The 26504-nt window shown below is 40.1% G+C and overlaps 1 protein-coding gene across 1 annotated transcript in view; it reads left to right on the plus strand.

Moving 5' to 3' along the window:
* The window catches only part of STMN2 (stathmin 2), a 39402-nt gene extending 13304 nt beyond the window's left edge, over positions 1–26098 (plus strand). Inside the window, exons 2-5 of the mRNA XM_009086240.3 lie at positions 11704–11799; positions 12421–12593; positions 22219–22410; positions 24746–26098. Coding sequence (XP_009084488.1) covers positions 11704–11799; positions 12421–12593; positions 22219–22410; positions 24746–24805 — 521 coding nt within the window. The 3' untranslated portion in view covers positions 24806–26098. The remainder of the gene's footprint in view (positions 1–11703; positions 11800–12420; positions 12594–22218; positions 22411–24745) is intronic.
* The last annotated feature ends 406 nt before the right edge of the window (positions 26099–26504 follow it).

Genomic DNA, 26504 nt, shown 5'->3' on the forward strand with positions numbered 1-26504 from the left:
AAAATCTAATATCAAACAGTTTTATATGGAAACTCAGGAATTATTTACTAGGAGCTTATTTTGTTCTGGCATTCACATTTAAAATACTACTGTTAATTAACACAACTATAATGTGTGTCCCCTTGTATAATTGCAAGGATTGGGATTCTTCCTTTGTAAGTAATCTACTTACATATGTCATTTGCAATTGTGTACAGAAAGCAAACACTCTAAAGGAAATGCCTTTATTCAAACTGATGAGACATTCTTATTTTAAAATGTTCCACAAAATTAAAATTCCATTCAAAACCCAGAAGTAAATTGGATTTTCCAGACTGCCTCCTTTCATTGTCTTTTGCATTTTGACATTTAGTCGGTAGCCATGGCAGCCAGTAAGAATGATTGTGGAGCAGAAAAATGCAGTTACACATATTAGGCTTTGGGTTAAGTACATTAAATACATGGGAATTGCTCAAAATCAACCAATAAACTTACGCAAATCAAGCTATATATATATATATATACTTTTTTATGTATAGACATATCCATAAACTAACTAATTAATGATTCTATGTGTTTGGTTTTCAGACCCTATAAAATGTGTTTTCTAGCCTATATGGAACGATTAGTTTTAAAAGATACTATCTACAGCACTCACAGCAGTATATTTTCTCTTAAATGGATTCTTCTGATATTTGTGGTGTGAGAATAACTGTGACAGGTTTTGCACTTAGTGCAATGACTCAACAAAAAAAGGAGCACATTTAATTACTGGGATGCAAAGACTGAGAGTCAACCCTACAAAAAATCATATTTGCACTCATATCATATCATATTATATCATATCATACAAACAAAAATTTCTACTTAGCTGATTGCCCTGCTTCTTTTTTTTTTCTTTTTGTCTAGAGAAAAAAAGAAAAAAAAGGCACCTTGCAATTTATTAGGCTTATTTTTCTGAGCCTCAAGACACAGCTAAATATTTTGGCCTTCATCAGTTCAAAGCAAAATTTTGAAAATACTGGAAGAGATTGAAGGTATCTGCACTTTGGAATGGCACAGGTTAATGATGTGTTTAAAAAATGCATGTGAGTTATAAAAATGTCATATTTTATATCAGAGCTACAGTTCAGTTAAAAGCATGCGCATATCTAAGCCAGAAAAATGGCAAGAACCAGCCTGTCTGATAATGGAAACTGTCACTGTAGTAATCTATCTCTGGTCCCTTGATTGAAGTACTCCACAACAGCTGAATTATGAAAACAGAAGAAGTTGCATTCCTTGCCCATTCTGTCCTAGTTGCTTGCTTGTCCTGAACCATTTTGGGCCATTCCTTCCCTTGATGCCCTATCAATGGCTTGCTTTCAAAACATGCGGGCATGTTTTGAAACAAAAGCTAAAACTTGCTTTCTGGGGAAACTCTGTATGAACAACTTGACTGTAATCTCAGCACAGAGGTGAGGGGAGGATTTTATCATGTAATGCCAGGTACAAGTCCAGGAAGGATCTGTGTCCAGATGAAAAGAAACGGTGGCAGAACTCCCATTTCCATCGCAAAGATCGGCAGTATGCAAGGTTATGTCATTAGTCTACGAGTATGATAAAAAAATAGACAGCTGGGAGTAAAATGACACTCAGTGTCAAGTGTCAGTGGGTGGTGCATGGCCAGGTAATTCACGAGTAGGAAGTGTTTGTCAAGCCAACATAAAGGGATAATAAGGGCCATGCAAATTTAAGTCAGTGGAAGGAAGCCTCTGAAGACATCACCGGGAAAAACTAAATAAATGCCTCTGTTCCAAATACACACATGGATGACAGTGAGATTCAGATAAATAAAAGTAATACTGGCAGCCAGCTCTCTCACACCCTGCTCTAGTAACCCAGTCTTACTGTGCTGGAACAGAACCCATATGTGATTCATACCTTGGGAAGATGCTGTTTGATCATAGCAGGCTGTGTGACTAAACCATTGCCATTCTATTTCATCATATTTGATTTGCATCCTCCCTCAAGGCTGCAGACAGCACCTGCATTGCCTGCAGCACTTGCAAAGAGGTGTCTCTTATACAGAATTCAGGAGAGCTCTGTTCCCCATGAGGCTTTCCTACAGAATAGGTCTGTGACCCACGGCATTTCTTTTTTCCTGTCTGTGACATTTTATCCCCCAGCATCCCTTGCCTCTCCTTCTCACTCCATAAGCTCTTTGGCATAGGGTGTTTGCATCTGACACATTTTTACAGAAAGTAGCTCAGATCTCAGCTGGGCCCCCGCATACTCCCACAAAACCACAAGGACTTTAAGAGCATACTGGGAGGTAGCAGCCATCTCTGATAGCCCAGTCCTGGGCGTTCTGCTGGGTTCTCTGCTTGAGACACCAGAGGAGATTGGAGTGCTCAACACAAGGACTCCAAATTTCACTTCCCACCAGTGCTGCGTTCAGCACCGCGCTGCAGGCACAGTGCTGCTGTATTGGCTGAAATCTGCATGCTGCTGAGGGAAAGTGGGCTGCTTGCAGGCTTGGCAGCTTCCAATCTGTAACTCACTTCTCCCTACCCCACCCTTAGGAAGACACTAAAGAAATTCCAGCTCCTTTGCACATCTTCCCTGGTGCTTCAGCCACCAGTGTGGCCCCAGAACCAAGCCAAGTGCCACAGGAAACAGCTGATCTCAGCGAGCTCCTGAGCACTACATGACCACTTCTGAGGGAGGGATCAGCAATCTGGGGTTGTTCTATTGCAGGGAAGTCCTGAAGCAAACTCCACTGTGCTGATGTTACGGAAGGCAAGTGCAGTGGGTAGCCCCCGTCCCTGGAATGCTGAGACAAAATAACCTGCACACAGCAAGGCTGGGGTGTTGAGTCTTTGAAAATCCTTCTGCTTCCCTGGCCTTCAGACATGTACATCAGGACTCCTGAAAACACTGCTTTTTAGTCTGCATGTAAATGGTCATCATGGTTCAGTGGTGCCTACCCAGAGGGATCTTCAGAGCCACATTAATGGAAACTTTGGAGTGAAATATTAGGCATTTTAAGCCATTTTATATGTAACCTGTCTCAGAAATGTAAATGAGATTAATGTCTGTGTCCTGGTTAAAGGGTATGTCACAACCCTTCAGGCATTCAATGCAAAGGAAATACATTACACACCATGAGCACTAAATCATGGCAGGCAAATCCACCCATTCAAAAACTCCAGAGCTCAAATTTGTTTCTTAAATCATTCATATAAGACTCCAAGTGATAGATCAGGAGAGAGGGATTTTTCTTGAGAACAGGAAAATTAGTGATAGAATCAAGCCCGGAAAAATACATGGAGATTCCTTACTACTACTCTAGCAGGAGTCCTCAGCTAAAAGTAAAATAGATTTTTCTGTAAGGTATGACAGAGCCAAGCTTGCTACAATGCCAAGCAAAAGAAGCTGTTTGCCCCAGGTGCAGATAACCAACACAGTTCTTGAGGAGGTAATGTGAGCCAAATAAGGGAGGTTATTTCCTCCTGGTCCTGTGAGCCAGATAAGAGAGGTTATTTCCTCCTGGTGCTTGCTGAAAGCCTATTCACTTTTTCCATCCAGTCCACATTCGGGAAAATTACTTTGTTTCAAATCATCCCATAGCTGAATTTCCACAGACTTTTTTGCTTCCAATGAATACAGGAGACAGTGGATAGCAGAATGGTTCCCAGCTGGGGCTGCCTTAAAAATTTCTAAATTTTGATGTTTGCATGACTTCCACACTTACATGATAATCAGAAATTATCTGTGTCTCTGGTGGCCTCTTATGAAGTTAGGTTGTAAGATCAATATCTTAAACATCAGTATCCTACCAAATCATCTGAATAGCAGGGTTTGAGCTTCTGACTGCACAAAAATTAAAGTCATGTTCAGTTAAACAGCAGGAAATAAAGCTGTCTTAGGACTACTGTAGCCTTTAAGTTCATTCTTCACTCTACATCCACCCCATTGTTGTCAAAGTCTGTTTTAGTAACTTACATCCTTTCCTGCACAGAAAGCTCCATGGGAGGAAAACTGGGGGAAGACAGATGGGATGTAGAGGTACAGAGGGAAATATGGTGAAGGGATGCCTTGTAAAGGCAAAGCAGACCTCAAAGAAGGCTGTGTTTTCCCCTTGTGAAAAAAAAAAATATCTCTGGAATTTTTTGTTTCCACCTTGGTTGAAGTTCTCTTAAGTTCAATCAAATTAGAAGAGGGCCACAGTCCTCTATATTAGTACTGGCTCACTGGCCTTCCCCTCAGTCCCAGAGGACTTCTGGAACTGAGCTGCCAAGGGCTTCTCCATGCCAGCATGATTCACGGGCTCTGCAAAGGGGTGGCTCAGAAGAGAGTGCAGCATCTGCCGTGGACCAGTTTCTGCAGAGCTGAAGAAGGAGGAGCTAGCCCATGGCTGTCTTGTCTGCCCATGTTTACTCCAGCACACAGTGTGGGGAGGCTGCAGGGCCCCAGGTACACCAACAGGCTCTGAACAGGCACATGTCTGCTGTGTTCCTTCCACACGAGAAGGAAATGTGTGTGTTTTCATTTCAGTGATAGGAAAGCACAATGTGACTACAACAAAGAGTCTGCATCAGTGTTTGTTTTGAGTAATCATGACAAAGATGTTGGTTTTTTCAAATTCAAAAAAACCCTTACATCAAAATCTCATTTTGGAAATGGGTTTGCATTAGCTCAACAAAGAAGTCCCATTAACTCGTGTCACAGATGACTGTGATAGTCAGGGTTCAGTAAATGGGCTTTCTCATTGTTTCAACAGTGAAAATTACATACATTGAAATAATACAAAATAGTATCTTTACATCCTAAGATTCTGACATCATAAAGTGAGCAAAGATATTTGACTCTCACCACATACAGCAAGTAAAAACCAAAGACATGATCAGTGATAGATTAGGTTGCAAAATTAGGAGCAATTTTTAATGAGACTTGTGCCACTCTCCAATCTGCATGTTTGCATGCATTTATATCCCCGCACCAGAATTCAAGAAAACCATTACTGGACAGTGTGTCCATAAGCAAACAGCTTCTTGTGTATTCCATGGGATGGGTTTTCCAGCCAGATCCTGTGCTGTAACCTAACTTATGCTGTGGAAATGGTGTGCCAGGCCTTGCACTCAAGGACAGGGTTCAGTGGTACAATCTGACACAGTCTTAATAAGAAGCTGAAGGTCAAATCTGCTGCTTGCATTTGTTTTTTTGTGTATTTTAAGAACTGATGCTACAGTGATCCCTGATTTCACAGACACTCTGTGCTTTTATGGATGACACTAATGCTCCATTCTCTCCCAAACCATTTTAAAGACTTTTGTTAGGAGACTAAAATAAATTATATTTCTGCCAAAACCCAGGAACATTATTGAGGGTTACAGAAATTAATGCCTAAAACTTTTTTTTTTAACTCCCAGTTGCCACAAAGGCAGATTAGAGCTGTCTCAAGTTCTTTCTTTCTCATTTTCTGGGCATATTGTAGGAAATTCTAGAGCCACAGTTGACAGAGGAAACTCACTGGTTAGCTTTTTGTTTTGCTTGTTTTCTGTTTCTTGTTACTTTTTCATAGTACCTGCTTATTCTATTGTCTAGATATAGAAATAGCAAAAGAAATCAGGGACAGGGGACAAAACCAAAACCCTATTCTTATCTCTATCTTAACCTGCATTGCAGTATATTAGAGTGAAATTTTAAAGACTTGGTCCCCAAAGAATGGCCCCAGGTGAGTGGGAGTCCTGTGCCACCTTTCCCTACAGTGAAGCAGGCGAGCACTGTAGGGCATTAAAACTGTAAAGCTACTTTATTTTTGTTGGAAAAAATAACAATAAACTGGAAAAGCACACATATGCATAAGGTTGTGAGATGGACTCAGCCTAATACTCTGGTGGGCAGCGTTTTGCATTCAGAGAGTAACAAAATGAGCCCCACCAATGTGAACCACCAAAATGAGATGTCCCTCATGGCTGAGCATAAGTGGTGGATAAGATATATTTACTGCAGGGGCTTTTGCTTTCGTTTTCTCCATCACTTGTGACTCTGTAAACCTATAAACATCCTTAGGCTTCCTGACATTGAAGATAGATTTGCTGGTCTTAAGACAACCTAATTTGTTTAACTTCAGACATCTGAATGGGGCCATCATTCTCTGGTAGAGCTAATCTCTCCCATGACTGAAAAATAAACCTTCATGATTTCTGCAAAGTAGCTCTCTTAAATAATGGCCAGCCTTAATTAAAGTGAATCCCAGGCTAATAGATCTCAGATATGCTAAAAACTAAATGATACCTAGAATCTGTACTACTCGTGCCCCGTCTTGAATTCTAATTCTCCCAGGCCCCTGTGATTGTCCCAGTACTAGCCACCACTTTAGCAGCACTCATCATGTAACTTTCTTCAAATACCCCACCAGCTAGGAGAAACAATACAGCTGGGATTGTATAATGTCATCTTGTTTGGCAGAAAGGGATGCTGCACATTACTAAAATGGATTAGTAGAAACAAAATTGTAAATTACTGCTCAACAGATTGTGGCTGTTGGTGTTCACAAAATTATATGATTTAAAGCATTGCCTTGACAAACCAAAAGCTCTAGCACCCCAGAGGGAGCATTACCAAAATGACATTTGTAACAAACCACGTTGTCAATAACATCCATCAGAAATCCATAAGAAGGATGGGCGTGATAGTTCCTCTCTATCTGCATGTCATGCTTAATCCTACATCTTAATGCTTCAGTGTCTGCCAGAGGAGAAAACTAAACAGAATTTCAGTGCAGTCTCAGAAGGGCAACTGTCACACAGGCTCCTGGCAAGGGAGTACAGGGCTGAGCTGCGTTATGGGTTCCACACTCGGACCATGGGCAATGCTCCAGTTTCCTCTTCCTTCCAGGTGTGCAGATCTTCAAGAATGAGTTGGCAAGTGGTACTTGAAATGTCAAAATACAGTAACATTACTAATTAATGTATATGATACATACATATTAATGTATGTGATTAATATTTATACATATTATTGTGTGTATAAAATACATTTCTTATATGTGGACGAAATTCAGTAAGGCAAAAATAATCAACACATTTGCCTATATCAGATGTTAATTATAAGTCACATTAACACTTTTCTCTCTCCCTTTACATGTTAAAAATAGTCTTGCATATGAATAATGGTCTCTGCTGTGACACAGCAATCTGTCTGAGCTGTGCTTTGCCAAGGAACAAAATGTGACCCAAATTGCCTGTGGCCTGTCAGTCAGGACAAATTTTCATTTTACGGTGTAAACTGTAAAAAATTCCTTATAGCTATTGGAAAGCAGATGAGGATAGACAGTAAGGGTTTAGCAGTGCTTTCCTTAACCCTCCTATTTCTCCCAGCAGTAAATGTAAATAAATGGTTGCTGACTTCTAATGACAGCCATAGCACTCCACCTTAGCAGTTTCATTCATTGGGCAAGTGAGCTGCAGGACTGGCAATGGATGCAGCCCTGTTCTGCCATTAGCAGAAAAATATATAATATATCTGAATAAACATATTATTTGAGATCAGTAGAGCATCTTCAAAGAGGACCATCAAAACACCCCAGCTGACCACGCTTTGGTTCACACATCAGAGCAATCTTGGAGCACAAACAAGTTTAGGTGCTGAAACTGGGAGGTGAGTATTAGCAGTATATCCACTGTGCCCCAGGCTCGAATGGTTGTTCAGACCGTGGGACCAGACTAGCCTCAAGAAAAGATCTCCAAAATTATACAACATGGGCATGAAATCATTAGAATTGTTTCCTGCTGTCCTTCCCTTCTTGCTCATGCAGTTGAAGGACTGGAGCCCTTAAAAGGCCCCTGAAGATCTTACCCGGACTAGCAAGTAGAGCCCAAAAAGGAAGAGCACGGATGTTCACCCAACAGAGGGAGTTGTTTCACAGTTTCCAAATACAGCTGTTGAAAATAATTTCAAAAGTTTGAGAAAAGGGTGAGGTTGGTTTGAAACAATAATATTAAGATACCTTTGGGACTTTTTCAGAAAAAAAAAGAAAATCAGGCTTTTTTGATTTTCAAAGCCATCTGAGTTTATTTTCTTTTGAAGCTGTCAAACATTTAGGGGCATTTGATCGTATTTCTAAGGTTTTCTCTGCAACTCTGAATATGAGGAGTTTATTCTTAAAAAGTAGATGAAGTTCTGGAATAATCACACAGTTTCAGAATTTAAGACCTATGAATACTAGTATATTCACAGCAAAACTACAAGAAATGCTAATACTGAATTCTCTTCTGGTCTTTGCAAAAATCAGTGTTCTTAATGCATATAAACATTTAGATCTTGCTGCATATAACTAAAAAGATTCTGTTGCCATCTTTTGTCAACATTGTTCTTGCCTAGCAATTTCCCTTTCAAAGCTTTTGTAGTATTACAATTCCCATCATTTACTCTCCTTCATTTAACTTGCACAGTTAATGGAATGATATGTAGCCTACATGACTGCACAAGGAGGGATATAATTAGAAAGCCAGTGGAAACACATTTAGAAAATAAACTTCATTGCAATCACTGCTGGTCTTCAAGGGTTTTGAAGAGCTCCACTATGAGGCAGGTAATTTTTGTGCCTCTTTCAGGTTACACAAGAGGTCCTGTGCAGATTGCAGAAAGGCTCTGCCCTTGGTCGTGTAGTCTGTGTGTGCTGCTTTCTTAACAGAAAACCTTCTTGAGATAACAGGCTTCCATTGCTAAAACACCAACCCTTGGGATTTGGGAAAGTACAGTTATTTTCCTGTCTAACCTGTGTGACATGGGTTTTTAATCCAACCATTTTAATTCAGCCATTTTAATCTGACCACCAATTGGGCTAACATTACTGCTCTCAGATTTTTTCATGTGTTTTAAGGAAATGTTTCAGGAAAAGAGAGCTGAAATGTTTCAGGAAAAGAGAGCTCTGCTACTCAGAGCTGAGCCTGATCAAGGGGGACAGGTCATCACAATGTTGGTGCTGGACACCAGGGGAAGTATGTGCCTCTTCAGGTCCTTTGACACCCTCAGCCCTTAAGTCTACAACAGGAAAACCAGTGTTTGCCACCATGGAAGGTTGTTTGGTTCCCAGGGCTGCAGAAGCCTTCAGAACCTCTGGGAGTATTTAAGCCAAGTTCCAGCTACAGTTGAAGGAGTCTCTAGGGCAAGTGCAGACTAAATCAATACCACAAAAAACCAAAAAGTAATTCTTGTGAAGGATGGAAAGTCATCTTAATTCTGCCAGTGGCCAGAATGAATTAAGACAATGATTTTGCCAGCATGCTTTCAGTGCAGCTATTGTACTGAAGGAAAGAGAGCTGGGCATGTTCTTATCTTTCTCCTGCTGTGTTTTGCAGATGGCAAGCGGGGGAAAAAACCACCCTTCTCTAATCATTTAAAATGCTGTTAGGAAGCAAAACACATTCAATGTCAAGCAAAGATAAAAAATATTAACAAACGCTCCAAAAGGCAAGATTCCTAGGATGCTGCTTTGCATGCCTTTTTCTACAAAGATATTTCAAGATATACATTTTAGCTGTGATTCAGCAGATCTTGTACAAGATTCTGCTTGTATCATCAATGGCCATGTCTTTAACACACAGCCCAGTGTGCATTTTCTCTGTGTTTAGCAGCCTGCCAGGGTTTGATGTGCAGCCACTCCACAATCTTGCTGCTGGGAAGAATGCAATTCCAGTGCTGCTGGCTAGGCAAGCCCTCCTCATGGAAACCTCTGTAAAACCACACCACACCTTGTGCTTGTTGGATGGAGGTCTAAGTGACCAATTCATTATGTTTATCATTATTCATAATTCAGCATACATCAGATGGACATGATAATAGTAAAATTAGGGAGCTCTCAGTGTCTGGGAAATGACTGGTATCTGACTCTATGGCTTTGGAATGCTGAACGTTCACTTCATTAAAACCATATTATATTACATTATACTATATTAAAAAGAGATACTATACTGCATCATACTTACTGCCTGACTTCTAACTACTAAACTGAAAAACTCATGAGTCTCTGTTTGAGAGTCCCAACTCACACTCGTGGGTCTAATTGGTCACCTCGGGTAAACAAGCTCCAGAATACATTCCACTTGCACACAAACACAGGAGCAGTAAATGAGATAAGAATTGTTTTTGTCATTCTTTTCAGAGGGCATGTGAATGCCACACATGATTTTTCTCTTCAGAAGATTTTTGAGTTATCCCTTGCAAGTTGGTACTTAGGTTTCAAACCAAAATCATGTCAAGGCCGAGCTTCCATGACAGCCTAAGTTCACTGAAAGCAAAGTCTTCAGTGCCTTCTTAACCTCAAATCCTGTCCTTTACCAATGGTTTCTGAAAAGCTCTATCTCCTTTAGGTGAGTTATACACGGTACATGATTGCACAAGAGGTCCTCGTGCAAAGCTTAATTAGATTATCTAATCCTTTACTGGCAGCTAGAAATTTTTTCTTGAACCGTGGATTATTTAAATACCACCATACTGAGCAGCACCCAAAGGCTCTCAAGCCCTCATTATCAATCTTAGGCTTCTTTCTGAGCAGGAAAAGCAAAATCAAAAACCACAAGAGCATCCGTCAGAAAGGCTGATTGAGAATTTCATTTGTATGCACAGTTTGAAGATCCAAGGACCATCTGATTTTCCTTTAGCAACAACAAGGGCTAATTTGGTCTAATCTGTTAAATACAATACTTTGAGTCACACATATTTTAAGCCATGTTTTCCCATGCTGGCAGCAAATGAGTGTCTGCCTCTGTAGATATGATTTTGGTTATAGCAGGGATTTGTGTGTGCCAAGATAAATTTTGAAGCACCCTGCCTTAACATCCATGTGTTTTGGAATGTGGGCAGTGGGCAGGGTACTGCCCCAGGACCCAGGGGAGCCAGCTCCAGTCTGGGCTCTGTCATTGTCTTGCCAAGTGACAAAGTATGAGACTGTTTTCTTTCTTACAGGCAATTGGGAAGGGTGAGCACAGTGCTCACTGCATAATGATTATGTATTGCTATGACCATTTTTAGACCAGTGCCTCCTCAGTTAATGACTGGGGCTTACAGGCATTATAAATGCAGCAAAGATAGCACCATAAAGGTAAATTACAAGGGTATTAATGGCATCAGCTAATATAGACTAGACCTGAGCATGAAAGCCACATATTTTGGCCAGCAAGTGGGGAATGAAAAGTTTTGTTTCAGGTAGTTAAGCATATTAAGGACATTATGCAAATGGTTTGATAAATGTATCCTCATTTCTGGTTTTATTTTTAATTTTCTGGATGACATTTTCGTTTGCAAAATAATGTCTTTAGCCTATGGCGATATATGGCCAGCTTTCCATAGCTGCTCTCAATTGCATTTGGATACGTCAGAGAAACTGTAAGAGCTTCGTGTCTCTCCACCTGCCAGGGGAGAGTGGAGTCATGGCACTCTTCCAATGCTAAATGCATTTCCTGGTAGCCAAATTCACTTTTTATAAATCAGAGAGGACTGCCTGCATTATGGCCAGGGCTGAGGTCATGTAGAGGACCAGAAGCCAGTTCTGAGCATCTCATTTGTGATTTGATAAAGGTTCAATGTTGAGAAGAAATAGTTGAAAACAAATATTCTAGAGAAATCTGCCAGGTGGATGATGGAGTAGGCTTTCTGGTCCCTAACCACTCATCTCAAGATTCACAGAGGAGGAGCTGGGGAAGTGAAGCATGCTAACAAGATCTCTCCTTTCAGCTTACAAGGAAAAGATGAAGGAGCTGTCCATGCTCTCCCTGATCTGCTCCTGTTTTTACCCGGAACCTCGCAACATGAACATCTACAAATATGATGGTGAGTGATGTTTACTGGAAAGCATCCTGCAGGTCAGAAAATGTGCTAGTGCTGGGAAATGACTCAGTTCTCCTCCTAGTCCATGGTGTTAGTTGGCGAATATTTTGCTGATTTAACAATTTAATTGCTGGTTTGGACTATTACTTTCTGTGGAGTGTGCAGTAGCCATGATGCTGGATATTGTTCCTAATAGGAGCTAACTAAACTTTTGATGATAGCACTCTCGTTCTGAGCTGTTCTTTCCCTACTCCCCATTTGAGAATTACAGCCCTTCATAGCTGGCATAATTCCCAAGAAAATGAAGAAAACATGAAAAATTAACCAGCTTGGGCATTGCTTGCAGGGGGTGTGAAATGGCACAGAACCCCAATAAGCATCCAAAATTGCTGTAAATTTTTATCTTTATGAGATTAAGGTATAATTAATCTATTACAGATAAAATGGAATGTACTCCTGAGAACAGTTTTCAGCCCATAATCTGCCATTGCATTTAAAATGCCCAAGGCAACGATGCTAAATCATTTGTCTGTGCTTCTGATCCTACTCTGATATCAGTGCTGCTTCTCTCCTGAATACTGCTGGTGTATTGAAGGACTTACAATTTCCTACCTTATTGTGCAGACATGGAAGTGAAACAAATCAACAAACGTGCCTCAGGCCAGGCCTTTGAACTGATCCTAAAGCCGCCATCTCCAGTCTCAGAAGCACCACGAACTTTAGCTTCTCCAAAGAAGAAAGAACTCTCTCTTGAGGAGATCCAGAAAAAGCTGGAGGCTGCAGAGGAGAGGAGAAAGGTATCTTTCCTTAAAAAAAAAATATGTTAGTAATTAGACATCATATAGTGTACAGAATAGCAGTCTAGTTTCCTATCTGTGTGTTTTCCATTTCCATCACTGACTCGTGGTAGCCTGCATGGACAAAAACCATCAATATAAAGATAGTTATAGGAATGAATGAGTTCATTGTCCTTCAGCAGCTTGCAAGCAAGCCTCACTGGTTTCAATGCTGGGGCAGCATGCATCACAAAATAGACATAGCTTCAGACAGGGGCCAAGTGGGCTCAAATGCACTTGCTTACAATGTGAGCATAACTAATGCTTCATTCAGGGCATCTGTAATAGTTGCTCAAAACCAGGGCAGTTATGGGTCTGAGTTTAGGAGGTACATCTGCAATTCAAGCAGATACTCTCTGTGCTACCAGATCTTGACTCCTTGTAGCATAAGGCAGCTAAAATGTGTTATTTATGCAATATAGAGGAGCACCCTGAATAGAGTGAGTTTGGATCATTCACATACACTTGAATGAAGACACTAGCATAGCACGGATGCTAAGAGGCATTTCTAGCAGTTTCGGTAGTGATGGAAAATGGCTTTAAAGGGTTTTGCACGAGGAAGACTAAGACTTCCCCTCTTTATGATCCTACCCACAATGGTAAAGCTGTGTTTTGTAATCACTGAGTTAGTCACAAGGCATTTGGAAGAGTTGTTACACATTTCTCACAAAGGTTGGCACAAAGGCAGCTGGAAATACTCATTAACTGCTTATTTGCCTATCATCATGACTGATATGTTGAAGAGGTCTTCCTTTTCTCTAAGTCAGAGCTAAATCAGGCTGCTTTTTCTTTTTAGTTTTTACAAAGAGAAAAAGACAAAGTTCAGATCAGATAAGTCAGAAGATGACAATGGGACACTCACCATAGCCAGCCTGAATTGCCAGTCTGGAAATTATCAGTGTTTTATATACACACAGCATTAGTGCAGTGTTGCACCATTTTGGAAAAGTCATGACTGGCAGCAATGACCACAGAAAAATTAAAATTGATATATATTGTCCTGGTTAATTCATGTTTGGTTTTGCTGATACACAAAAGGAGAGCCACAGAAGCTCTAGGGTCTTAGGGCTTTTTGTGTCCTTCACCCAGGAGATCAATGTTATTTTGTGGCAAATCAGCTTGCACAGTAAATAGGCATTAGAAACCCCTTCTACCTGCCCATGGAGTTCCTTGTAGAGGGTTTCTGAAAATGAAACAAGCTTTTATGTCTCTTAAGCCTTTTATTTGTCTTTTAAACAATGTGATTTCTTGCTGAAATTGCTGTCAACACAACTTTTCCTGATGTTGTCAAAAATGTATACAGAAGTTCAGGTACAGCATCAGTGCCACAGATAGCACATGGATCAGATCCAGGAAAAGCAATTCCATTCTCTTTCACTCCTGTCAGACCAGATCAGGGTCACGGCCGAGAACCTCGAGGAAATGATAACTCTGGGGTGTGGTTTGTTACATGTCTGCTGAAGTCAGTAGATCTGGATTACTGACAGGGCTTTAAAACCCACACTTAGTTTGGATTTGCAGTGAAACCTGACTGTTCTGGACCTCACTAATTTGAACAATTCATCTAGATGATTACTGCAGTGCTGCTACTCCTGTCATTTTTGCTGGCTTGCTAACAGTGACTCTGTGGTTACAGCACACACTCATTAGCACTATCACTTCTTTCAAACAAATATTTCTGCCAGAGCATTATTTCAGTAAGAGGACATGACTGTATATCCAAGGAATTTCTATTTGCACTAGCACCTGTGGAGAGGAGTGAGCTCTCACTCATCCAAGTTATGATATTCCCCAAAAACTCAGTCTGTGAAGTTCCTGTGTGCAGAGTACAAATGCTCGAGTAGAGATACAAACAAGGAATGAAATGACAGCAATAAAAGGCCTGATATTATGCATAAACTTGGTGGAAAATACAAATTGATTGTTTCAGAGATTTCATTCCATTGATTTCATTACTGTTCATTTCTTCCTAAAGAAAAACTCATCATGCAATAGATTGGCGATCTGTGATAGCAATACAGACACCTGCCATTTCTTCCCCTTGATACTATATTCATTTTGAATGAACATATAACTGAGTTCTTTTAATAGACAAGATCCTCCACATTAGCATTGCAGCAGAAATTGCTGGGAAAGGAACAAAGAACAGAGCAAAATGTTTCTTTACATCACTGTTAAAATCCCTGGTGTTCTCACATCTTAACTAATGATTTTGTTTTTACCCCAAAAAACGCCTAGTGCAAAGAAGGATAAAAAAGCAATTAGAGGAATAGAAAGTCTTCCATAAGAATATAAATTAAACAGTCCACTTTTCAGCTTGGAAAGAGACAACAGATGAAAGATAAAATAGAAGTCTACAAAGTCATGAATGGTAATGAGAAGATGAATAGGAACAATTATATTCTATTTCACACAATCCAAACGGGACAAAACATTCAAAGAAATCATCAGACAGAAATTTCAAAAAGTAATCATATTTTCATGTGTTGTTTATTTAAGATATACTTGTTATCACAGACTGTTTAGAGGCTATTAAAATGTTATTTAGTTCAAAAATATAATAGCAAAATTGAGAGCACTACCTTGTAGGAAATTATTATGTGAATGGAACTTGTGACTCAGGAAATATGGAACTTGCTGACTGATGAAAGAGATTTGTTTGACTTCATCCAGGGTTTCCCTCAGCATCTTCTTCCACTTTCTGCTGCTAGACAAACCAGGCAGACTTTTTCCAAAAGCCAGCATGGCTGTTGTTATCATATTTTTCAATCTATGTACAAAGCTGCCAGGCGTGGCCATTCTAGATCACAATTTTAACTCAAATCAAGTATAACTAATGGATGAGAATTGCCTTCTTGGAAAACAAGTTGCTAACGAATTTTACACTGCTTAGGAATTAGGTTTTGCTCTGTTAATTAGGCAGTGCTCATTAATAAATTTTCAAACTCATGAGACTATCTTGAGCAATACATGCACTTCAGCACTGTCCTGCTTAGGCTTTTCCCAGTTTGCCATTCTTGTTTATTTCCTTGTAAGCTTTTACAGGACTCCTTTCCTTTTCTCCCATTTTTTCTCTACCTCACCTGACAGTCATGACCTCATACTCTCAGAGAGTTTCACCTGAGGCATTTTTTATTTTTTGCATTACACAGCAAAGCCCATTTGGGCTAGTTACAGATTAGTCCTTTCCATTTATAGAATCCTCTTTACAGCATGTCATTATTATCCTTTTTTTTTTTTTTTTTGGCATACGTGTGCTTTATTTTCCTACCTTGGTGGATAATCAGAAAGATCTTTTCATCCTTCTCAGTTAAGAAATTAGAGCACTGTGACATTGTATGCAGCAGAAGTTTTTCTTACAGAATATTTAACATTTATCAGTTTTTACCCATTGGCCTTGAATGTTCAGCTGTTATTATTAGTGGTGTAGAGACTTCAAGGGGCATATGTCAAATTATTTGGTTTTATTGCCTATGTTCAATTTACTTAGCAGCATAAAAAAGAAACACTAAAGCAATGTGCATTTCTTCTAAATCTCGGATTATAGACGAGAAATTGTATGTAATTAAATCCTTTTAATGGCTTTGTATTGGGATGAAACTGAATCGAGCTTATCCCTAGAGCTTACTGTGACAAAGAATGCAGGCAAACAGTTTGGTTGTTTTTTTTTTTTTTACTTTCATGCTGTTGGATATAGACTTCTAGCTGGGTTTTCAATGCTGTTGCAATGAAATGCCACAAGACAAGCCTGCTGTCCCTGGGCTGGGCTGGGCTCACTGTGCCCCCCACAGCAGCAGCCAGCCCAGGGCACCTCTGCCAGCATCAGGACCACACTCAGTGCTGGGCTTCAGCATCCAACTCACTGCCCCTTTGAGCCAGCCCCTTTGAGCCTGCCCAGAGGTGGCTCTTGGTGCTCTTAACCCATCTCTGCTTTGGCCACCCATGTTTACTGCTCTGCACAGGAGGCTGCTGGGGGAGGGCAGGAAAGGCAGCAGAGCTGGGGGACAGATGTTCCTCCCTGGACATTGCATGGCACCTACAGAACTGCAGCTCCAAGTGACAGGAAGAGAAGGGATGTGCTCCTTCCCTGTCAAAATGGAGCTTTTTTTCTTCCATCTCATTTCTGTTACCCTTTCCCACCAAATTTTAAGGGAATGGGAATGCCAGTGCCCAAGACATATGTCTCCTGTCTTGCCCATCTATTCATCTCCCTTTCTATTGCTGCTGGCCCTCAGCTTTGCTTCTGTGAAGAAGTAACACAGCATGAAGCATTTTTCCATGTAAAGCATTTTTCCAAGTAATAGGTGTAATCAGCAGCAAAACCAGATGTTTCTGTCACATTTTGATTTACACCATAGTGTGTCAATACACAGTGGTTCACTCCTAAGTAACCAAAGATAGCAAGAATTCCAAGAAACTTCACAGTTCCTCATACAAAACCCCACATTAGCCTATGGAATATGGGCCTGTAGGAAGATGTTTGCTACCAACAAGGAGAGGATTTGGTATTAGGCACCAGGGTCTGTCTCGGAGCACATGGAGCCAGGAGCAGACATCCCAATGCTGGCAAACATTGTCTCCCCACTCTGCCATGGGCTCTGCCACTAATGAACAACCATCAGACAATTTGACATTGATCTTCATTCACTTTATAATGCCAGGCCTCAAACTGCAGCAGACCACGAGGGCAGAGGCTCAGGTGTTACTTCTTGCATGCCCCCATCATGCCTTGTTCACCCCCACAGGTCAAGCCATGAGACAAGCAATTTTGTGCCAGCTGAGAAAGAGAAAGTTTTCTTGAATCACAACATGGATGGGCTTTTTTTTTTTTTTCATTTTAATCCACATCCCAAAGGTTGTTTGGCAGCCTGTACAAAAATACATTGAAAAAGGAAATCCCCACCTAAATGTAAGGAAAATTTTTCTTTATCTTGCTTCACTAGAAGCAGAGCTTCACCCATATTTACAGATCACATGTCTCTGACTCTCCTGCCAAATAGGTATTTCTTGAGAGAAGTCTAATTTGAGGCCATTCCCATGCTTTTACATGGAAAAATCCCAGCCTCAGTTCTTTCCACTGAAAACATCAGTACTTCGAGTCCCCATACCAAGGCTTCACCTTGGCATTTACATTGCAGTAGGAGCCTTTCCTCCTGTCTTCACAACCTGTCCATTAACAGCATCTCTTAGATACAGTGTATTGAGGAACACCAACATTACTGCAGCTTATTCTGAACAACTGCATTGTAAAAAAAACCAAAAACCAGTCAGTGAACAAATGTGTTGTGAAAGAGGAGCACTCAGACACCCTAGTAAATAAAGGTATCTGAGGTTGAATGCATTCAAGCTGAAATTTCCAGCTTAAAAGCAGTTGTCTGAACCCATTTCTTGTTTAAGAGCAATAAAGGATTAATTTTATCTCCCTATCAATTACTTCAATATTTGGATATCTCTGTCAACAAAGACAGATGTGAGAAAATAAAGCACCTCTTACTCAGATAAGGAGAACTTTCTTCATGTGAGTAATAATTAAACAATGTAACTCCAAACTAATTTTTCCATAACTAATTTTGCTCCTGAAGTGAGAGTTTAGTAGTCTGCATCTATCTCCAGCCATCTAGGTACCAGATGTAGATTTCCTTTTGGACCACTCATCTCTGAAAAGTGAAGATGCACATGATCCCTTAAATAAATATGACATGCACATCACAGGGGTTTGCCTGCACTTTTAGCGCATCAGAATGATTCTTGGAGCAAAGGTATCTGTACCAGGACTATTCTCCAGTATTTTTATCCCTCCATATTTAATCATTAACAAATAAATATTTTTGTTTCTCCACATTATTTTGTGGCCTCTTAGTACCTTAAGGAGGCTTGTGAAATGGAAGGAAAGTGATTTTTTCCAAGCACAGATAGTGATAGAACAAGGAAGAATGGTTTTAAACTAAAAGAGGGGAGATTTAGATTAGATGGTAGGAGAAAGTTCTTTAATGTGTGGGGGGTGAGGCAGTGACACAGATTGCACAGAGAAGCTGCCCCATCCCTCAAAGTGCCCCAGATGAGGTTGGATGGGGCTTTTCACAACCTGGTCTAGAGGAAGATGTACCTGCCCATGGCAGGGGTTAGAACTGGATGATCTTTAAGGTCCATTCCAGTCCAAGACAGTCTTTGATGCTTTGATTCTCTGATGTAACACTAGATGCTGCAGCTGGAGCTGCATTAGTTATGCCTTGTTACACTTAAGTGTTCTGAATATTCCCCCTTGAATATTGCTTTTTTCCTCCACCATTTCATATTTTTCTCTCTTTATTAGTCTTCTTTATCCTTCACCTTGTTTACAGGCTTTTTTTTTTCATTTTCTCACCACATCTGTATAAGAAACACCATAAGCAGTATACAACTGTGTTAGAACTATCAAAAATTTGAAAATATCCTTTCCAGCATTTCAAACAGTGTTGAAAATAAACTTCAAATAAAAAGCTCCTATGTATGTTGGAATCCTGCATCACTGTGGAGCTGTGTGAGTCCAAACACAGCCATTTAAAAGCCAAGACAAACAACAAAGGGAGTCTATTAATCCCAGCTCCCCTGGGTATCCATGGTCATTCATTTACCCATTTCTGGATGTGTAGTAGACTTTGAACAGACAGGGTGGCCAAGTTCTTTTGCCAAATGGGTTGGAAACAGAAAATAATTTGACGATCCAGTACAAACACATAGCAGGCGCCTTCCAGAATTGTCATAAGGGGATTTCAGAATGATCTGAACACCAGGGAAGCAGGCAGACTGACAGCTGGGGTACAAGGCCATTAGAGAAGGGACATCAGTCTAAATGACATTCTACCCTGTGGATGTTTCATGGCAGGGAGGGGGGTTCCTTTCTTTTGAACCAGTCCTAGGCACCGGTGATTTTCCTGTCTCAAAATTTGTCACAATGTGCCATTAAGGACATATTGTAAAGGAAAATCACATTAGGGGTTTACAGTCACTTCCTGAGGCCTGGTTCAGCTTTCAAGCAGTCTCTTTCTGGTGCCAACCCAATTTGCATCCAGTAAATGCTGAATTAGAGGATAAGGATTTTTTTCATTATCATGAATTATAGGACAAATTACTTTTGAATGTGCTGTCTGCCAGCACAGCATCCAGAAATGCATGTACTTTGATATGAAGATCTAATTTTTCACTCTTCTCCAGGATTTATGGTAAAAAGTCTTTCCAGAAGGCAAAGGGTTTGAATGAAGAAAACAAATCTTGAAAAATGGGCAAGTGCCTCAAAATCTCAATGGCATTTTGCTACCTCCATTGAAAGCAAATGCTCTTTTAAAAAATGCATCTTATCTTCACAGCCCAAATCTTACTTTTTATTAGTGCATGGTTGTGTCCTTGAAAATTGTTTTTCAAGTCTGAAAAGGTCTGATTTTATAACTCATTATATATGCATATTTAAACACCACCAAATGTTAGCCTTTCAAATTAACAAGTCACTTCTGCAATGTTTCATGGAAAAGGACATTACAATTACTCTGATGGTGTCTTTTCTATTCAAACTCCCTACAGGAAGAAAAATGCATTCCCAGATCATCCATTACTTTTAGATCATTTAAGCAAAGGGTTCACAAAATTCATATCAGCAAACAAAATTTAATGATTGTAACTTTTCCAAAAGCAGACTTGTGAGAGATTGCTGTTGAATAGTAAATTAAACAAAAAATGCAGAATAACTTTAGAAGCACTAGTCAAACTGAGCCACTCAGGTTTGTCCACAAGTGGGAAAGAGAGATGGAAATATTTAATTATTTCAGGTTTACGTTGCATCAGATCTCTTAAAATAACTTTTTCACTTAGTAAATTGACCTAGGGTTGAGAACTGTTAAATGCTAAGTATCTGAAATCAAACATTTTGTTTCAAAATAAACTACTTTTATTATATTATTATTAAAAATGTTGATATTTTTATTAAACTTATGGGGCTTATATGTTTTTTAATTGCTCTACAAAATTCCTTTTTTGCCTAGCTCTACTTGTCTTTGGCTCATCCTTCTTCTATATTCCACCAGTGAAATTCCCTCTGCATTGGGCTTCATGTATCTGAGGGGTTTTGTTCCCATATTCAACATCTTCCATCTGGCACAACAGAGTCAGAGACATAAAAAATGCTTGCTCTATTATCTCTTCAGCATATGCTGTAAGGGAGAGAGGAGCCAGGAAGAGTCCCAGGGAGGTACCAGCCTTTCCAGAAGACCATTCCTGCCAGCAGGTGCTCCAGAGATCAGTTTGAGAAAGGAGCCTGTACCTGCAGCCAGGCCAGGGGTGAAACTCATTAAGTGATAAGGAAGGAAGGAAGTGGCTCTCTCCTGATCTCAAGCAGGCCATTAGAGCCTTTCAAAGCCAGATGTGTTTTACTCCAACATCTTGCTGCAAGATGTTCTGCCTTGCCTTTGCAGCCTTTTCTAGAATCTGCTTTATTTGCCCTGTCAGAGCATTTGGGTTTATGCATATCTTACTTTCATTAAAATATTTGTTTTCTCCTAGTTGAGTCTTGCTCATATAAAAGAATTGCAGCTTTTTTCAGTCCATTTAAAGCCACATGATAGAATTTTAAAGGTTTCATTACCACTAATTGTAATTAATGGTTAAAACCCTTAATTTAAGCCATAAACTAACTCATTTTTATGGATCACAATGGCAACAGTGCCTTGGGATCAGCACTGAAATACACATTTAGCCTCCCAGCATCCTATTTCATTCTCTGTTTTTCTGTTTCTTCTCATGCTGCCTCTCATTTATTTTATCCAAAAGCATATGATGTTGTTCATCCTTTCCAAATAACTGTCTTTTCAACTAGACTTGCCTGGAGAATGGGCCCAATGCTGCAAGTTTTTGGCTTCTTTCCTAGGATTAGTGGTTTTCCTGTTGGAAATTTGATTGAATATGCATAACAAAGCTTATGCTTCTGAGAAGTGAGTTTTCAAGGAAGAACACAATATTAAGCATAGACTGCATCTGTTTAATTCCTACTCGCAGTTTTCATCTTCCTTGAAAAATAAAAAAATTAACTAAATTTTTTTTGCTATTTTCTATGCAGTAAAACACTGTTTTCCCCTTCCTAATCAGTGACATTTCAAGCACATTAAAGAAGAGTCCAACCTGGGTGAAAATTGCACCTGTCCTGCATTAGTAATGTCCCTTTTAACTCTGTACATTTCTTCAGCCCCAGGTCCCTATCTCTGAAGATAAAAGGCGTGTAGCTAAGAGACTGCAGCTGTCAGAGGTTGAGCAACCACTGCAGCAATGCAGGCGAGCCAGGGCAGCAGCACAACAGCATTCCTTGTCAACAGAAGTGCTTTGGACATTTCTCTGCTGCTGCTGCTGCTGCCTCAGGCGTGTGCCCCACATTTGGCCAGTGCTTCTAAACCTAAGGCTAACCTGGTTCAGTCACAAAGTGACCTTTCTAAAAAAAGGCAGCAAACTTCACACAGTTTCCACACTCAGGGAATGGTTGCCCTGTGGCAACGCTCCCCAGCAACGTGACAACATGGTTTGCTCCACATGAGTATTTCTTCTCAGCCTGTGTCTCTCTTTCCAGTCCCAGGAGGCCCAGGTGCTGAAACATCTGGCAGAGAAGAGAGAACATGAGCGAGAAGTGCTTCAGAAAGCTTTGGAGGAGAACAATAACTTCAGCAAAATGGCAGAGGAAAAGCTGATACTGAAAATGGAACAGATCAAAGAAAACCGTGAAGCTAATTTAGCTGCTCTTATTGAACGCCTCCAAGAGAAGGTAACCACACCATCACTCCTCTCCTTAGACTAGAGAGGAAAAGCTAATCAATATTTTGCAGAGATGCTGTGCATAGTCCTTATCTCAGCTGCTACACTTGAGCTATTTTTGAGTCAGAGCTACTGATGCCTGTCTAAACCCCCACTCACTTCAAAAAAGGACTGAAGTGCTCCAGTCACAGGATGGGTGAGGTTGGAAGGGCCCTCTGGAGATCATCTGGTCCAACTCCAGGCTCAAGGGGGGCCACGTAGAACCAGTTGCCCAGGGCCATGTCTAGGTGGCTTTTTAATATTTCCAAGAATGAAGACTCCAATTGCACTCTGGGCAACCTGTGCCAGTGCTCAGTCACCTCACAATGAAAAAGTGTTCCCTGATGTTCAGAGGAAACCTCACAGGTTTTAGGTTTTGCCCACTGGCCCTGATTATGTCACTGGGCGCCACTGGAAAGATCCTGGCTCTGTGTTCCCTTCATTCAGGTATTTTTGGATATTTGCAATATCCCCCTGAGCTGTCTCCAAACTGAACAATGCAGCTCTCTCAGCCTCTCCTCATAGCAGAGACTGAGAGATGCTCTTTAATCCTCATGGCCCTTTGCTGCACTGTCGCTAGAGAAAGGTTGGTTTTCTAGCTTTTAAGAAGTTCTGTGAACAACTGAAAGGTCATTTGTGTTTAGACTTCAGCTTCTAAGAAAAGTCACTGATCAAATCAAACAACTGCCCTATGTCTGTAATTCTTGGTTTCTCAGAGGAGAAAGATGAGAAATTATGGGGAAAAAATTATTTCCTATACAGCAAAAGAGGTCTGTCTTTCCACAAGTCTTGCAAGGGAGACAGTAAATTTTCCTATGGAAAATTTTTGGTACAGCCAGAGGAAACAAGGATGCAGTATGAAGTATGCCCTTCTCCAAAGAAAACCTTCCACACAAGGGAGAGAAACATGCAAACAAAGATTTAGAAGTGTTAAGAAAAAATTAATTAGTGCTGCATGAGTGATCACTTGTTTCTCTCAATAATGAACTTTCTGATATACTATTTCAATAGTAATGTGGCTAAAGAAAATAGCTCTCAGAGGTTTTCAAGGCAATCTTCATAAGCACCTCTGCATCTGTGATGGAGACAAAAGTCTTTTAAAGGTAGGAAAGAAACAACAGAATCCAAAGGATGATGTTACAAGTAACTACACAAACAGGATAATTCTTGAGCTTAAGAACTATACCCAGATTTCTTGACATTTTTGCATTAGTTTCATTTGCAGGCACATACCCAGACCTTATGAAAAAAAAGGGAAAAGCAAATTAGTTATCTTCAAGGTCTAAAAGAAAGTGGGAAGGACAGCGATGCTCTGATCTCTCTGTCCTAGGTTAATGTTAACAGACTGTTAAACCCTGAATGTGATAACATACATGCATGAAACCCAAGAAAGACTTCTGAGGAAAGATGACAGTAACTTACTTGGAAACATTTGCACTGACCAGTAATTAAAAAATACAATTTTGCCAACACCAAAGCATCAAAAACAAACATAATTTGCCAACATCAAAAGGGAATCCTTAATATACAGAAAAAGAAGTGAGATATCTGGTTCCAAGTCTTCCAAATTACACAGAGATGTGGGTTGCCCAAGATATTGGTGCCTAGAAGCTACTTAAGAGATAACTTCTGTATGCTGCAGTTAATAGGAACACCAAGGGACAAATCCCTTATAAAATCTAGCATTCAGTATTACAGATCTTTCAAGGACTGATTTACAGGTTAAGTTAGTGCAATAGGTGATATTCTTCATCATAGCCAGAGAAAGACTCAAGAGGACAGGCAGCTTCAGTGTTCAGACTAAGGAAATGATTGACATGTTCAGATTGACTTATCTCATTGAAACTAAGTTCTTGGATCTTTATTACAGTTCCTAAATGCAACAGATAACAGAGTAACTAACATACAATGTGCAGGCAATTAATTCCTCACTCATCCTTCCCTATATTTAGTTTAATATCCAGGAATTCAAAGGGCAAATGTGAGCATATGGCACATTTTATGCTGCAAGCAGCACCTCTCTATGTGGCCCTTTTAAATGAGACTCTGTGAGGCACTGAGGATTATAAGGCCTTATCAGATAAAAGACTGAGCTCCAGAGCAGGAGTAGAAAGTAAACACAAAATGTGCCTCAGGCTGGTCTGGTGGATGACACCTCTCCTGTGTTGCTTCTTTTAAAGATTGTGCTGTGAAACAAGTTTTGCACATGCATCAAATTCATGACCTAAATGGGTTGTCAGCATGAACCTCCCTGGGCAGGTGGAATGAGAAAAAGATTTGATTTTTCCTTTCTTGATGTCTTCCAGGAGAGGCATGCTGCAGAGGTCCGTAGAAACAAGGAGCTCCAGGTGGAACTGTCTGGCTGAAAACAGCAATGGTGGATGTGACCCATCCCCACCATTAGTAAACTCCCCCTGCCTATATTATTATGGATCATGCGATATAAGTATGGGAAATGTATGACGTGGTTTAAAAAAAAGGTAAAAACAAGAACTCAATAAAAAACTTTAAAAGAAACAAAAAAAAAAATAAAAACAAAACCAATGCGGTCTCTTTGCAGAATGATTTGCTTGATGTTTAAAAAACTCGGATCTTATTTTGTAAATACTTACATTTTTGTTAAAAAATACAATTATTGCATTATGCAAGTTATTTCATAATCTTACATGTCCTGTAACAGGCTTCTGATGTTGTCTATTTCCACTCAGTTGAATTTGCTGGGTCTGCTCATTTGAAGCACCTCGTGTCTAATTCCATTCCCTGCGACTTCTCATTCCAACCCACCATGAGGTCAGTAGTAGTTCTATGGTGCTAGAGGCCAATCATTGCCTAATAACCTAGACTGCTTTGCCATCTATAAGCTTTCTTGAAACAGTGACTAGATCACAGGTATTGTGACTTCACGTTCAGCTGTCCAAGACAAAAGGCTCCTAAAATGGTTTTTCAAATGCAACTTATGCTGCAGGGCTCTGTACTGTGCTGTACAATTGAGGTTGAATCGCCACGTAGCGTGTTTGTTGCTTCTGCTTTTCGAGGTGAGAGGCAACAAAAATACCTGTGCAACAGAATGAAATCAAGCAAGATCAGTTTGAGACAAATTAAAGAGGCACGTTGTAACCATCAAACTATGGCAACTTTTGGATGATGCCAAACAGCCATACAAATGCTAATTGTGAAGTGAGCTTAATTCACCACTTGAAAATTTATTGATGGAGCAACTAATAGATAGCATCAAGTGGCTTTATCTGTAGGTGCCATGATCTATGATACTTATCTGATGCTACCACATGACATGCGTAATAGTACAAGAGCTACCGAGTATTTCACCTGGAACCCATGAGCCAGTTGTTACTGGTTTTTTATGACACTGCTGACTTCCATTCATCATGACCTTTACTCTTCAGTGTTAGCCAACCCTACCTAGGGACAGACATCTAGGACTAAGAGGGCTGAAGCAGGAGGAATGACTAGACAGGGTGCTTGTGCCAAGTACAATATCACCAAACCTAACACATCGTCCCCAAAATAGCTGCAGTTTTGAAGTTGTCCCTATCCCCCTGGAGGTTGCTGCCTGCATATTCTACTCTTCATTAGTGCTATTTTCCTGTATGTCATTGTGAGCAAGCTGTGATTAATAAAGAATTGGGGTTCTGTGAACTGAAAAAGGGCTTGTTTCTTCTCTCGCTCTATTACGTCTCTGGCATGTGCCCATGTAAGGGGAAAACCTAATGTAGTCTTAAAAAAATTATTAATGTAGTCACTCAAACAATTATTAATAGACCAAGCCTATTTCTCTGCTAATATGGGACCAATCCCTGCTATGCATTTTCCAGTGCTTAGGCTGGCTGTTTTTAAAGATTACCATATAAACTGAACCTATAAATGTGACCTCTAGCACTGAGTTTATTAAAAAAGAACTAGCTATATACACATGCACACGCATTCCTCAATCCTGTCTCAACATTGAGGGAAAAATGGAATTTGGGGAAAGAAAAGTAAATAATCTGGGTACATACATCAATAACTACAACAAGATTCTGGATGTTAACACACTGGTTTTCAGGG

The sequence above is a fragment of the Serinus canaria genome, chromosome 2, assembly GCF_022539315.1.
Source record: "Serinus canaria isolate serCan28SL12 chromosome 2, serCan2020, whole genome shotgun sequence".
Taxonomy (NCBI): domain Eukaryota; kingdom Metazoa; phylum Chordata; class Aves; order Passeriformes; family Fringillidae; genus Serinus; species Serinus canaria.